At 44.1% G+C, this 16767-nt stretch overlaps 1 protein-coding gene across 2 annotated transcripts in view; it reads left to right on the top strand.

The window, feature by feature from the left end:
• Positions 1-16767, top strand: part of SCAPER (S-phase cyclin A associated protein in the ER) — a 542550-nt gene that overhangs the window by 67018 nt on the left and 458765 nt on the right. For both annotated transcript variants that reach the window (XM_075345474.1, XM_075345473.1), the window contains exons 5-7: positions 8836-8936; positions 14140-14256; positions 16362-16522. In XM_075345474.1, coding sequence (XP_075201589.1) covers positions 8836-8936; positions 14140-14256; positions 16362-16522 — 379 coding nt within the window. The remainder of the gene's footprint in view (positions 1-8835; positions 8937-14139; positions 14257-16361; positions 16523-16767) is intronic.

The raw sequence follows: 16767 nt of genomic DNA, 5'->3' as shown, positions 1-16767 counted from the left end.
TTCTTTTATTCCAGCTGCTGCTCTGAATATTCACTTTTTTGTTTTAAATTTGCCATATGCGATATGGTCCTTTTTTATTTGGTGCAAATTTTTATTGTCTTTACAAGGTGGTGTTCACACAGGGTAATAATACATAGCAGGTAGACACCCCCCCAAGAATCATGCAAGCCGCACCCCCTTTGTAAAGACCAGACAAGTTAGCATTAAACAAAGAGGCCCATATCTTTGGAACTGTTTGGCAGATTTATGTAATAAAATAAGAGATGAATACTCAGGGAAACAGCAGGAATAAAATAAGAGCAAAAACCGACCATTTATGACCTGGTGACAGGTCCTCTCTTAAGTACAATCTGCTACAAAGATATAGATATATATATATATATATGGTGGCTGCTATGACATATCATGGAAGGGAGATATGTATCACATAGGTGGGTATCCTCAGTGATGTAAGCCTGGAGGCAAGCTCCAGTACGTATAGTACTGAGATGGTTAATAGGTCTGACAATAGCTGGATTTACACACAGTCAGAGTTAGGTGAGACTAGCTGCTCACATATCCCCACCCGGGGCGTACCTGAAACACAACCGAGTGAGTTGAGATCTTTATAATATATGTTTATGTGTGTGTATATATACATTTTAAATTGTATATGTAGATACGTTTTACATTATAGTAAACATTCTTCCTTACGTCTAAGGAACTAACCCCTATCCTGGACAGATAAACAGGCAATAAGTGAGTGGCATAAAAACGGTGGCCATAATCCTCAAATAGCTGTTGGCTAAATACTCTTTTGGCTGACAGCGATTTCTCACAAATAGTATATGTGAGCGGAGTATACATGGCCACATACCGTATTTTTCGGACCATAAGACGCACTTTTTTTCCCCCAAATGTTGGGGGAAAGTGGGGGGTGCGTCTTATGGTCTGAATGTGGCTGCGGGGAATGTAGGTGCTGCAGTGGAGCGGGTCATCGGGGGCACGAGCAGGCTGTAGCAGCCTGCCGTGACCACGTGGACCCGCTCATTTAATATGCACACCCATCCCCCGCCCATCATCCCTCAGCGCTGAAGCCGGCGCTGACAGGTGGGCGGGATGATGGGCGGGGGATAAACAGCCGGCTCGCATGATCACCCCTGGCAACTACGGCCTGGAGTGATCATGTGCGGCTGTATTCACTGCTCCCCGCGCGTCATCATCAGCGCGGGGAGCAGTGAATCAGTGAGTGTACAGTACTCGCTGTTCCCTGCAGCATCGCTCGTCCTTCCGTCTGTGTCAGCGGCAGCGCCGCTGATTGGAGCCGTCCCCATTACCCTGCTAGATCGCGATCATCTCCTGTGTTTGTGCCGGCAGCTGAGTGGAGACTAGCGGCCGCACAGCGATGACGTCATCGCTGTGCGCACGTGTCCACACGCAGCGGCCGGGACACTGGCACAGACACAGGAGATGATCGCGATCCAGCAGGGTAATGGGGACGGCTCCAATCAGCGGCGCTGCCACTGACACAGACGGAAGGACGAGCGATGCTGCAGGGAGTGAGGTAAAGTGAGGTGAGTATGAACGTTTATTTTTTTCATGTGCCACAGGATGCGGCCATACACCAGGATGGGGGCATATTATGAGCCGGATGGGGGCATATTATGAGCCGGATGGGGGCATATTATGAGCCAGATGGGGGCATATTATGAGCAGGATGGGGGCATATGATGAGCCGGATGGGGGCATATGATGAGCCGGATGGGGGCATATGATGAGCCGGATGGGGGCATATGATGAGCCGGATGGGGGCATATTATGAGCCGGATGGGGGCATATTATGAGCCGGATGGGGGCATATTATGAGCAGGATGGGGGCATATTATGAGCCGGATGGGGCCATATGCCATGATGGGTTATATAGCAGGATGCGGCCACATGCCAGTATATAGCAGGATGCGGCCATATGGCAGGATTACGGTGTATAGCGGATGAGGGACATATACTGTATATACCAGGCAGGGAGGATCATTACCAGGATGCGGCACCTTAGTAGAGAATTTGGGGACATTACCCCCATAACAGTGTCAGCAGCAGATCCTCGCCCCATGACAGTGTGTCATGACCACATTTTTTGCTTAAAATTTTATTTTCCTATTTTCCTCCTCTAAAACCAGGGTGCGTCTTATAGTCCGGTGCGTCTTATAGTCCGAAAAATACGGTAGATGGGCATATTTGCTTCTATTGTACAGTTATATTATTAGCCGATTGGCAGACATCTATTTATTATTATGGCCCTGGTGGGCCCTAAGTACGTGTACAGTGGTGGGGTTTCTTTTATAAATGAAAGTCATAGTGTGATGTGAACATCAAAGCATCTACCAAACATTAATTACATTTAACCCTGCAATTGCTGATCATAGATGACCCTGTGTAACCCTAAGTCACCCTTGAAGGAGTCTGGGCATTTGGGATTGCTGGCAGGGTTCACTGGAGAAGGACCTGTCATGAGAATCAGGGTATCACCGGGGTGAAGGGTTGGGGCAGTCGGAATGTATTCCCATTACGCGATTCCTCTGTTCATCTGTAGGTGGCGCCATTGTAGTTCTGGTGCATCATCTTTCTATTCACAGCATGTTGGCGGTATCATTGACCTGAATACTTTTTTGATTTGTCATTCGTGAAATTTTTCTTTTTTTTGACAGACGCTGTAGTAATGCATACTCCTTTTCACAGATTGTGTATGTAAGATCTGGAAGTGGTCTTATCCGCTTATATCTGATTTTGCTGATTATTCACTTTCACCTTATACCTTACCGCACACTTTTTACATTGGATTACTGTTTTATTAGACTGTTACTATATATTTAGTATGGCATTTTACTCATCTCATTGCTTCTACATTACTCATCTTTGTGTCAGTGTCACAGATGCGATGTGACCTTCGGAGACACTTGGACCTTTGTTTGCTTCTTCTCAGGTCCCCCGCTCTAGTGTATCCTATAGATAGAGCAATTTCCACTGCTTCAGCACCAGAGTTTCATCCGCAGCAAGAAGCATTGTAGGTGAATAAGAGAGCTGTATTGATGTGCAGGGCCCTGGGGTCCTGGCGTCTTGGTATAGAGTGTCATCAGGACAAAGAGATGGCGCCAACCGTCCTGCCGTGCGCGCCAGTGACTAGAATTAATTACAAACCAATCGAATCCGTTGCAGCCAATTGGTAAACTAATTGGTAACTTAATCTGGGTATCTAGCTGTGGTGATCCGGGATGGGGGAGGGAGGATCTTGAGAGACACTTTTGTCCAGCTGAGGGGGCGAGATGTCCGGAGAGAGATACACATGAGTGACGGAGACCCCTGCTGCTGCTTGTCCTGTTTGTATTCCCTTGTTCGGAAAACATGGCTTGTGTTACAGCTCTCCAGGCATGAAGTCTGATCATCCTGATAAGGTGAACACAGCCAGGCCTTCAGTCAGGTATCTGCATGGGAGATGAGCGCTCATTTACAAGCAGAATGGGCTATACTACTGCAAATTAGGACTAATTGCAGCTCTGTGACACCCATGATTGGAGGAAATGCATTTTAGTGTGTCCATTCTAGATAATGTACAAGCAGAAAGAACAAGGTAGTGCATTATTGTCCTGGAATATGGTTTACTTTTTCCCTAAACACAAGAGATTGCAGCAGCTGCAAACTACAGACAAGCCATGTCCTGACACTTCTCATGGCATGTTGTAATGGCCCGTACTAACTATCTTTATATTATACAGTGTTACACCATTATCAGGGCAATCAAAGGACACATGCTGCATTGTTAAAGTAGTGTGTCAACCCCCAAACGCAAAATAAACTAAGAAAACAATCATGTGGCGGACTAAAAAAGACCATACCTTGCCATTAGTGTCCAGAAAATGCTGTTTAAACAATATGCTAATTAGGTTGCTCAGTGCACCCTTGGAGTGAAGCAGAGCTCATTACACCCGTTGAGTATCCCAGAGCTCAGTGCACCCTTGGAGTGACCCAGAGCTCAGTGCACCCTTGGAGTGACCCAGAGCTCAGTGCACCCTTGGAGTGACACAGAGCTCAGTGCACCCTTGGAGTGACCCAGAGCTCAGTGCACCCTTGGAGTGACCCAGAGCTCAGTGCACCCTTGGAGTGACCCAGAGCTCAGTGCACCCTTGCAGTGACCCAGAGCTCAGTGCACCCTTGGAGTGACCCAGAGCTCAGTGCACCCTTGGAGTGACCCAGAGCTCAGTGCACCCTTGCAGTGACCCAGAGCTCAGTGCACCCTTGGAGTGACCCAAGAATCAGTGCACCCTTGGAGTAACACAGAGGTCAGTGAACCCTTGGAGTGACCCAGAGGTCAGTGCACCCTTGGAGTGACCCAGAGCTCAGTGCACCCTTGGAGTGACATTCTGGCTATCAATTGTGATGAGGCACTGTGGTGGACAAATATTATGGGACCTTTGGCTGTCAAATGTGTCATTCTTACATGTGTCTGAATATTGACAATAAAAAAGGTAAGGCCTAAGCCACACGGCGAGAAAATCGGTGCGAGTGGAGTGTGATAAAACATCGCATTCCACTCAGACCAATTCTAGCCTGTGTGTTAGCGCACATGATTGATTATTTTCTCAGCCCTAATCGGACTGAGAAAACAATCTCAGCATGCTGCGACTGTAATGCGAGACTCTTTTCTCTCGCACCCATTCAAGTGAATGGGGCGAGAGAAGAATCGCACTGCATTCGCGGTACACTGGTGTACCATGCATGCAGAGCGAGAGTCGCAATAGCCGGCTGCGGAGGAGAGAGGGAGAAAAATCCCTCCCTCCCCTCCTCAGCGCTGGCCCGCCCCTCTGCACAGCCGGCCCGCCCCCCACAGCTGAGGTCCGCACGCACAGTTGGACCTCAGTCGCAAGGATAATAGCATGACACTCGGCTCCTGCTGTGCTGCCAGCGCGAGTCGAGTGTCATGCGAGCATCGCACTAGTGCCCCGTGTGGCCCCGGCCTAACAGTAAAAATCTTTTTTTCCCCTCTTTTATATTTGTAGTTATTATGGAGTTTTTCTCCCATTGTCTTCTATTGTAAGATAAATATAATTTTCACAAGCCAGTGTTGTCAAGCCTAGGAGTATGCCACCGATGTATACCGGCTGGGTAGTTCACTAATTTTAGTATAGATTGAGTTCCAGAGCGATTTAGGAGAGGAACGAGGACTATCTGTTTTCCAGAAAAACATATTAAGGATTTAAAAAGACGGGTGACGGATGTTGCATTATGACTGCAGAGGGATCATCATAAGGCTGTTAATCCTGAACAATAATTTAAGAAGAGAGAACTAAGACGGTGGTCTGGACTCCATGGTGAAAACTAGAATTTCTGGGTTTCGGATAAAGTATAAAGAGAGGTTAGCTTTCTAGGCACCTGAAGGAATACTTAAAGGGAACCAATCACCAGGATTTTGGTATATAAGCTAAACCCAGGGCTGTACTGGCACTATCAGGCTGATTCTATACATATCTGTAGTGGTCAGCTCAGATGTTTAGGTTTTGAAATCCAAAAAAGTAGAGTTTATAAAATTAGCTGCTTCTTGAGTGACAGTTGCACTGGAGCAGATAATATATTCATAGTTATCCCCTCCTCCTGTTAGAATTAGCATAAGTATTATACAAACGATTCACTTTCTTGCAGGACCTGTGTGAGGTCATACCCATGTGACCTGGTATCCAGCTTTGTTGGCTGAGGCCCCGCCCCTTCTGGTCACATGGGTATGACCTCACACAGGTCCTGTAACAAAGTGAGTTGTTTTTATAATGCTTATGCTAATTCTAACAGGGGGAGGGGATAACTATGAATATATTATCTGCTCCTTTGCTGCTGCCACTCAAGGAGCTGCCGATTTTTTTTAAACTTTACTTTCTAGGATTTGAAAGCCTAAACAAGCTGACCACTACAGGTATGTAGAGAATCAGTCCCAGTATAGCACTGGCTTTAGCTTATATACAAAAATCCTGGTGATTGGTTCCCTTTAAAGTTCATTTTAATGAATAGATCTTGGAATACTAATAATTTTTACAATTGGATGTGTTTTTAAAAAAAAAGTGCCTGTTTTGATATAATCTTACATATGTGCTATGTACTGTGTAATGGCCGTGTCATGGAGATGGTCGGATACCACAGGAATTAGTTGCCTCCATTAGCAAGTACCCCCGCCTGTTAGTTTTCACTCATTTAAGCAGATCCATGTATTATGCATACAGCTTGTTGACACATGAATGTATAGAAAATCTTGACATAATAAATATTTTTATTATATACAGTAAGTGAGCACGTCACCAATTTTTTAAGTAAATATGGTTCTAAAGATACTATTAAAATTAATTTTTCACCAGATCTCTGGAACAACCAATCCACATAGGCAAAGAAATCCAATCCAATCCACATAGGCAAAGAAATCCAATCCAATCCACATAGGCAAAGAAATCAAACTATAAATGTCCATAAATTTTGTGATGTGTAGTAATGAGAAATGACAAAGTGAAAAGTATTGAACACATGAAGAAAGAGAGGTGCAAAAAGCCATTGAAAGTCATGACAACAGCTAAAATGTATCGGTGATCATAAAGCATTCCTGCCACTTAGTGAAAAATAGTATCAGCTGGTTCAACTGATGGCGTATAAAAAGGTGCCTCATTACTAAGCTCTGCCACACAAAAACATCTCATGATGAGTAAAACTAATGAGCTATCTCAATACCTCCGCAACCATATTGTTGCAAAACATATCCATGATATTGGTTACAGAAGAATATTCTAAACTAGTGAATGTTTCAGTGTGCACTGTTCGGGCCATATTACAGAATAGGAAAGAAAAGCATTTCACCATAAAGTGGCCACGACCATGTGCTCCCTGCAAGATTTTAGACAGAGGAGTGAAAAGAATCAGAAGAGTTGTCCAAGAGCAAAGAACCAAATGAGGAGAGCTACAGAAAGACCTGAAATCAGCATGTACAATTGTGTAAAAGAAAACAATAAGTAATGCACTCGACGTCCATCACCTGTATGCACACTGACCATTGCTGAACAAAAAGGAGGTTCAAGCGCGTTTAAGTTTGCTCAACAGCATTTAGACACTGGAAGAATATAGTCTGGTCAGATGAGACCGAAATTTAATTATTTGGATGCCATAATACATACCATGTTTGGAGGCCAAAATGCCCTGCATATTACCCCTAAAACAAGATTCAACAGTGAAGATTGGAGGTGGGAACATCATGGTGTGGGGCTATTTTTCAGCATACGGCACTGGCAAACGTCATATGATTGAAGGACAGATGAATGGACAAATGTACCAAGACATTCTTGCTAAAAATCTGCTGCCATCTACCAGGATGATGAACATGAAATGAGGGTGGACATTTCAGTAAGATAATGATTCCAATCACACAGCCAAGGAAACCCTCAATTAGTTTCAAAGAAAGAAACTAAAGCTGCTAGAATGTCGCATCCAATCATCTGACCTGAATCCAATAGAAAATGTATGGAAGCGTAAAGCGCAGATATCACTGAAGGAGCACACGGAACCTACAGGATTTGAAAAGTGTTGGGTGTAGAAGAATGAGCCATAATCATACCAAAGCAATACATGTGACTAGTTTCTCCATACAGGAGGCGTCTTGAAAATTTATCACCAACAAAGGCTTTTGTACAACGTATTAAATACATTTCAGTAAGCGTGTTGAATATTTTTTCCCTGTGTCATTTCTCATTATTACACATGACTAAATGTATGCACATCTATGATTTGATTTCTTTGCCCGTGTGGATTGGATAAGTTGTTACTGACATCTGGTGAGAAATTCTTGTCAATGTCAATAGCACCTTTAGAAATATATTTCCTTATAAAATGAGTGTCATGTTCAATACTTATTTCACCTGCTCTATATGTGGACAAACAAATTGTATACTGTCATACACTTCAATTCTAAAAACAGGTTCAAAGGCATTGATGAATCGGGGCCGTTGTTTTCATAAAGAACAAAATATGATCCCTTTTTCATTTTCAAAAGTGGTCCCTTAATGTTTTGTCTATTTGTTACATGTAGATAATGTTTGTTGGCCTGATCTTTAATAAACAGTTAGGGCGGCTTTGCACGTTGGGACATTGCACGTGCGATGTCGATGGGGTCAAATCGAAAGTGACGCACATCCGGCGTCGCAGTCGATATCGCAACGTGCAAATCCTTTTTGATACGATGAACGAGCGCAAAAGCGTCGTTATCGTATCATCGCTGCAGCCTCCGACATTCCCATAATGCCGGTGCAGCGACATGTGCGATGTTGTTCCTCGCTCCTGCGGCAGCACACATCACTGTGTGTAAAGCCGCAGGAGCGAGGAACTTCACCTTACCTGCCGCCGGCTGCAATGAGAAGGACGGAGGTGGGCGGGATGTTTACATCCTGCTCATCTCCGCCCCTCCACTTCAATTGGCCGCCTGCCGTGTGACGTCGCTGTGACGCCGCACGACCCGCCCCCTTAGGAAGGAGGTGGGTCGCCGGCCAGAGGGACGTCGCACGGCAGGTATGTGCGTGTGAAACTGCCGTAGCGATAATAATCGCTACGGCAGCTTTCACTAGATATTGCACGTGCGATGGGGGCGGGACTATCGCTGCAGCATCGGTAACACATTGTTACCGATGTCGCAGCGTGCAAAGCCCGCCTTACTGTATGTAAGCAACAGATCTTTTCTAATCTAATATGTGATAAAATATCACCTTATTTATAATAAAACAGTATGTTATTATTGGGCTGTGCGGTCACTAATATGTACGCAATCTTCTGCCATTCTGTACATAGGAAGTCCTAATGATGCTTGACAACTACGTGCGAGATTTTAAAGCTCTTATAGACTGGATCCAGCTACAGGAAAAGTTGGAGAAAACAGATGCCCAGAGCAGGTAAGCCGTGTTATATACATGCTATCTCTATAATGTATAATCCCCATCATTAAATATTAAAACGGTATTCTGAAGTTTGGAAGTTATCCCTTATCTTTAGCTTAGGAGATAACATCCTGTTTGTTGGCGGTGCAGCTTCTGGCATACCGTCTGATTCTGAGGACAGGGTTCCCTATGAGCCCCGAATGAACGGAATGGTGGTAGATCATGCACACTCATGCTCCGTTCATTTTCTATGGTACCATCAGAGATAGTCAAGGATAATGTTCGTTTAGGTTACAGCACTCCCATTAAAGAGGTTGTCCTCCCAGTACATTCACCGTGCGCTGCAAGGATTCGACAGTTTCTGAGTGGGAGATTTACAGAGAAGGGAAACAATCACGTTTCTTACAGTGTCTGTGGTTGGTGCTCCCCGAAAAGTTGATCTTCAACAGATTAGGAAACTGACAGCCTCCACAGACGGAGGGCTTATGACTGTTGTTGGAAAGAAGAGGGTTATATTGATCACTATTTTTTTCTTTTTTAAATGTCAGTAATGTATTTATGTTAATTTTCAGTCGTTTGATCATTATTCTCACTTTGTCCAATAAAAATGAACAATTGGGATGGGAATTTTTTTTTACTTACCGTAATTGTATAATATTTCTGCACACTAATAGTTGTCCAATAATTCTGCACACACACTTATATATATATTCTCCTAAGAAAGACAAAACCTTATTTTTACTTTTTTAAATATTCAGGTTTATACCTTTTGGACTGACCGACACCAGTGTATCTGTTCAGTAATAACATTAATCATCAAAAATACATATTGCCTAATAATTGTGCACACAGTGTATATGATCCATCTGCAAAATGCTCACTCCGTGGCAATCGTCTCTTTATGCTTCAATGGATGGCTGATATGAATGCCACTTTATTTCAATTGCTATTCTCAATTGTGCAAAAATAGCTGACAGGCCTTATTTGCTGAAACCCTCACCAAAAATTAATTTTTTACAAATATATACCGTATTTTTCGCTTTATAAGACACACCTGATTATAAGACGCACCCCAAAATTTGGTGAAGGAAAAGAGAAACAATTTTTTTTTAATGTTAAATGGGGTCCGTCTTATAATGCCAGTGTCCGTCTAACAAATCATATAGGGTATATGTCCCTCATAGCCCCCCCATCCTAAAATTAGCCCCCTTTAATCTGGATATGGCACCCTTATATTGAATATAGCCCCCTTGTGCTGGCACATGTCCCCCAGTGATGCCACATGTCCCCCATTGATGGCACATCTCCCCTATTGCTGGCACACGTCCCCTATTGCTGGCACATGTCTCCTATTGATGGCACACGTTCCCTATTTATGGCACACATCCCCCTGTGCTGGCACACATCCCCTATATAGCTGGCACAGGTCTCCTATAGATGGCACATGTCTCCTACAGCTGGCACAGGTCTCCTATGGATGGCACACGTCCCCCTGTGCTTCCCATGGCCCCCTATGGATGGCACATGTCCCTCTGTGCTGCCCATGGCCCCCTATGGATGGCACACGTCCCCTTGTGCTGCCCATGGCCCCCTATGGATGGCACACGTCCCTCTGTGCTGGCCATGGCCCCCTATGGATGGCACACGTTTCCCTGTGCTGCCCATGGCCCCCTATGGATGGCACACTTCCCCCTGTGTTTGATATGGCCCCCATGCTGCTGCCCATAGTAAGATAAAAAACTCTTTACTTACCTTCTCCAGCGCTGTCCTCCCTCGTGTCTCTCTCTGCTGCTGAGCTCCTGCATTTCCTGGTTCTCGGTCCCGGACATATGATCAGCACAGCAGAGTGACATCATCTCTGCGTGCCTGATCACAGCATCAGCAGGGAGACCGGGGAGACATGCTGGAGGAGGTAAGTAAAGAGTTTTTTATTTTACTATGGGCAGCAGCATGGGGTCCATATCTAACACGGAGGGGTGGGGGGTGGTGGGGGGGGCATGTGCTATCAAAGGGGTGCGCAGGCACATATAATATGCGACGCTCCTCCAGCCCATCACCGCGGTGCGGTTTCAGCACCACAGTGATGGACAGCGGCAGTGCATATTACATGAGCCGGAGCAGGAGATCTCCCGCTGCCTCCTGCAGCCTTCACCAGCCTCCACAAGCCTGCCTCAGTCTCCAGCTCCGCTCCAGAGCTGCCCCCACCTCCCCTGGACCCTGCAGTATATAATCCGTATATTCGGATTATAAGACGCACCCCATACTTTTCCCCAAAATTTGGGGGAACAAAAGTGCGTCTTATAAAGCGAAAAATACGGTAATCACTTGCAGACTAAGGCTGGTTTTTCGCCGTCAGGCACGATCCGGCAAAAAAACTGATGCAACGAATCCGGCAAAAAAACGGATCCGTCGCATCAGTTTTTTCCATGCGTTCCTTCCGTTTTTTGACGGATCCGTTGTAATACTGAGCATGCTCAGTTCAAAAAACCGGATCCGTCATTGGATTTCGTAATATGCCGAACGACGGCCGATCTGGCACCCATAGGCTTCCATTATACAACATGCCGGACAGCGACGGATCCGGCGTGGTCCGTTTTTTTGTTGGAGACAAAAAACGTTGCATGCTGCGTCCTTTCCGGCAGCCGGATGAAGAACTTTCACCGCATGCAACGCCAAGCCATCCGGCACAATCCGGCGCTAATACAAGTCAGTGGGGAATAAAACTGATCTGGTGCCGGATCCGTTTTATCCGCATTTTGCCAGTTTGTGCCTGACGGCAAAAACGGATGTGTTAAACCAGCCTAAGCAAAAACTTACCCAGATGTTTGGGAACTTTGTTTCCAAAGTTGTACTGATAAGTGGTTTGCATCTCCACATATGGTGGACTTGCTATAGAAGTTTTGGAGTCAGATTGTCTGACTGATTTCCACACTTAGGCCTTGTGCCCACAGGGCGTTTTTTCATGCTTTTTTCTTTGCTTCTTTTAATCAATAAAAGCAAGGAAAAATCATCCCAGCAAAGTCCATGAGAATCCTGACTTGCTGTGCACACACTGCTTCTTTTTTCTTTGCAGATTTTGTTGTTCAAAAAAGAAGCAGCATGTAAATTGTTTCTGCATTTTTTCACCAATTGACTTCAATGGAGTCAGGAAAAAACAAAGGAAAAAAACGCATGTGCAATGCACTCGTTGATTTTTTGTGTGCGTTTTTATGTTCTTTTTTTTGCGTTACTGGTGTTCCCTGCAGCCATTTCCTCATTTCACGGTCTTTAGCGCGGGACCTTGCTGCAGGGAACTTCGGTGACGTCACAAGGTAATTCAAGTTCATGCCAGCGGATCACCGGGGTTTCCTGCAGATCCACTGGCATCGACTTGGTTTACCTTATGATATCACCAGGGTTCCCTGCACCTAGGCCACATGGCCAGTGTCAGCAGACATTTTTTCATCTTGCACTCTTTACCGCGGGACCTTGCTGTAGAAAACTCCGGGGTGATGTAGGTGCCTGATCTGTGAGGTGTTCCGTACCTCAGTAACCCGGGGTCATCATGATGAAAACGCAAGGTTACCATGGCAGTGATCGGGTCCCTGTGATCGCATTACAGGGAGCCGATAGCAAGGGAGAGGTACGCGATTCCTCTCCCTGCCTCCTAAATGCTGCGATCGCACTGATCCGCAGCATTTAGGAGGTTCAACTGCTGGAAGCGGCGCAGGCACTGCTCATGGCAGCGAGAGCCAGCTGTAAGATCAGCTGGTGACCTGGCGGCGATCGCGGTGGTACAGTGCCTGAAACCCCGCAGCCGCCATGAGTAAGAAAAAAAAGCACAAAAAGAGCATAGAAAAAGCATGTGAAAACGCACAAACGCAATAAAAATGCACGTTTTTTTCAGCTGTTTTTTTTTTTTTTTTGCCAAAACATGAGTTTTTATGTGTAGATTTTCTGCACATAAAAACGCAACGTGAGCACATAGCCTTATAGGCATTTCAGTATATCTATTCATGAATGACAGTCTGATCACACACATAGCAAGACGGGATCTTATGATTGAAATAGAAAGTATGGCTTATTTCTTAGATAAGCTTATTACATTAGGTTGTGCATATTCTGCTATATTTTTGTCTGCTCTGCACCCGTAATATACAAAGGCCAGTAGATGAGGTTGACTATGTCTCTGGGGGACTTCATGTAATCACCCTGACTAGAGAGGGCACTCCTGTGTGAGAAGTATTAATAAATGACCACTTGTATGACTTTTAACACCATGCTCGCCTCTGGGGTATAGTAATTTTACTTCTGTCTGCATAGAATAGTTCTGTGATTATTTATCATACAGCAATCAAAGGATGCAAGGTTTTATTATCTGAAGAAGAAAAACTGCCACATAATTACAGTAATGATCAGGGAATTACACCGATTAGCATTTTACAAAACAAATGATATCTTAAAGGAAATCTGTCAGCAGGTTTTTGCTATGTAAGCTGAAGCTGGCATGCTGCAAGGGTTAACACAGAAAATTCAGGGCTGTCTGTTTTGTCAAGGTCAGTTCTTTTGTTTATTTGCTATGTTTGTTGAAGCAGCAGGACCCTTCTCATTGCTTGGGCTACAAAGTCACATAGTCCGACATGCTCCCTCCTCTGATTGGCACCTCACTGTCTTTATACAATCTTTATAGAGAGGCTGGTGTGGGCGGGGAAGCTCCCTCAGTTCTGCTACATAACTGAAGCAAAAACTTCTGATTGTGTCAGAACGGCTGCAGCCAGTAATCTAAATGATACATTGTTGGATTCAGGATCTCTTTGCCTACATGATGCTGCTCAAAGATGATATGGCAAAAACCTGCTGACAGATTCCTTTTAAGTCTGCATCAACAAAGATCAAATATTATGAATATTATACGTTAAATTCTGTATCTGTTCATTGCTCTGGAAAAGGCAAACAGATAATGTACAGAATAGAAATCCTTTTTAAATCGCTCTTTTCGTATGTTAGTTTTGCTCTCTGCATTTCTAACAGAAGTCATATCCACCATACCTGGTATCGGATACCACTCGTGCTTAGTAGACCTCATTGACTTATATGGGGGCCATCAGTTTTTATTGTGGTTTTCAGCAAATGTGCCAAGACTGCGTGTATCTTATAGTGCTCGTTATTAACTTTATATAAATTGTTGCTATTGTTTACTTGCATGCTGCTTGTTACAGTGCTAATCTTTATTCTATAGACCTACCTCTTTGGCATGGGAAGTGAAGAAAATGTCACCTGGACGTCATGTATTGCCCAGTCCATCATCTGATAGAGTGAGCTCCACCTCAACTGCAAGGAGGGCACTTAATTTTGGGTACGGTTAGTGATATAACCTTTATAGAATTAGTAATAATTGTGACTAGCAGTGACTAGCCTATATATGACTCAGAAGTGTCTGCATTGGGCCTTCTGATCATAAAGTGTCTTACTATATCAGATATTTGGTGTCAAAAAATATATCAAAGGTTTGAATGTATTTTAAATTTTCAGTTTAAAGAACTTTATTTGTCTGTTGCATGCAAAACTTTGGATTAGAAGTATCTAAGGTGGAACATTTCTCATTGTAGAGAGTGCTAAGCCGGTGTAAGGAGACTTGTAGGCCATGCAATACTTCCCTGAGAATTTATTTGTGCAAATTGTCTCTTCAGTACAGAAGAAGATTAGAACTCTAGTGCCACCTATTGGGATAGCAATCTTAAAAGTTAATATCAACGGTTTATACTTTTTAATGCTTTGCACTGAGGAGTGGCAAACACCCCGAAACAACACGTACAAACAGAATGTCTAGTGGCAACGCTCATTAAAGTGAAAGTGCCATCATTTTTTTTTTTTAATCAAAATAAGTTAACAATATTATTTTAAATGTTTAAAGCAATTTTCAAAATAAAATGTTTTATACAAAATAATTACTTAGACTTAGCACTAGGGGCAGCATCTTCCTGTGTAGACATCAAGCAGCAATAGTAATCCTTACTAGCATTACGATAGCTGCAAAATTGGGGCAGTAGTTAGATGATGCCTATTTCCCTCCCCTTTTGGGTGTTACGCTACACCCACAAAAGGATGGGGGCATATTTCAAACTAGAATTACAGTGCAGCGCCATTTTCTGGGTGACTGTACTGTGATTGGATATCTCTACCCAATACTGAACCGGAAGCACAGTGTTGTCAGAGGAACGTCAAGCTGAATACAGCCTTACCAGAAGGAGCAGCGATACCGCAGCCTGGAGTCGGACCGGAGGGGCAGTGACGACAGCAGGCGCAGCATGTTCCAGGGGAGCAGTGTGGACAGGAGGAGCCGTGATGACAGGAACAGTAGCTGTACCGCAGCGTGGAGTGGAGGAGACGTGACGACAGGAGGACCCGCTGCACTACAGCAAGGACCGGAGGAGGCATGATGACAACAGGAGCAACGATACTACAGTAAGGAGCGGAGGAGTAGCTGTACCGCAGCGTGGACTGGAGGAGCCGTGATGACAGGAGGAGCAGCCATACCGTAGTGAGGACCGGAGGAGCCGCGGCGACCGGATATTCAATATTGAGCTTCAGGATTGCTATCCTACCCAATATGTGCCACATGAGTTCTAGTCCTCTTCATCTCTAAAGTGGACATTTGCATAGGTTATTATAATGGCATCTGGAACATCTTAGCTTTGGACATGTAACTGCACAGTTACCATGTAGCAATTCTGATAAATAATAGCTGTAATATGTGATTAGGCCGTATTTACATGATGTCTTCCTGATGTGTTTTTTCCTGCAATTTTCCAAAAAAAGCAGTAATATCACAGCAGTATTACCCCTGCAATGCAAATGCATTGTGTGAACATACCAGAGCTAAGAAAGAGAAGCGATCAACCTTCCTATATAAATAATTATTTTATTAAATGCAAGATATGAAGCACAGTGACAAACATACAAAAGAGAGGGTGTCCAATCCAGTGTGGACCACAGAATAAAAGTAATGGAAAACACAGTGGTGGATCTCATAAAGATTAAGGCTATACACAATGGCCATAACATGTATAAATAACAATATCAGTATATGCAATGAGATCCAACAGAGTCCATTGCGGGAGACAATCAATGAATAACAGGCATAACTAACAATATATCAAGATCATTGCTTACCGGATTATCTCACCACACACACTGGACGACACCCCACCCGACGGACGTGCGTTTCGGCGGATGCCTACGTCAGGGGTGAATAATTGGAGTATTTATTATAATTAGAATGGTGTGGATGTTGAAAGATAACTCTATTATTGTGTGAACATAGCCTTAATTTATTAGTGTGTGTATTTGGTTGCATAGTGATTTATTGATTTTCTAACTGTTACTATTCTTGTAATGTAGGTATACGCTAAACCTTGTACATTTAGCATACCTTCTTTCCCATCTGTTATGCTTTTGCAGAGGACCTACGCTCGCTTTGACCCCTGGACGTTTGCCTCCTTCTGGTGTTAGTTGGGCTGATAAAGTGAAAGCAAATCATGGATCTTCTCCAAGTAATCCGGTCACAGAGATTGTCCATTCCTGTACATCAGCCCCAATGCCAAGGGCTCTGCACGAGAACGGTGAGCAATGGGTACTTGTCATTGCAGATTGGGGGTGCACTTATAATAATAATCAGTTTGTGAAAAGTCTAGCAGATTAATTTATAGTCTATTTTTTCTATTGACCATAATGATATTGGCTATATTGTGATCATAAGTACCTTTATTTCCTTTGTTATGTGTGGGTGGTGGTTTTATGAATGTAGCGGTTATGTTTTGCATTACTCTTTCCACCGGTGTTGAGCAGTTATTACAGAACGCCTCCC

Source organism: Anomaloglossus baeobatrachus, chromosome 4 (assembly GCF_048569485.1).
Source record: "Anomaloglossus baeobatrachus isolate aAnoBae1 chromosome 4, aAnoBae1.hap1, whole genome shotgun sequence".
Classification (NCBI taxonomy): Eukaryota; Metazoa; Chordata; class Amphibia; order Anura; family Aromobatidae; genus Anomaloglossus; species Anomaloglossus baeobatrachus.
This window is presented reverse-complemented; position numbering and strand designations above follow the sequence as displayed.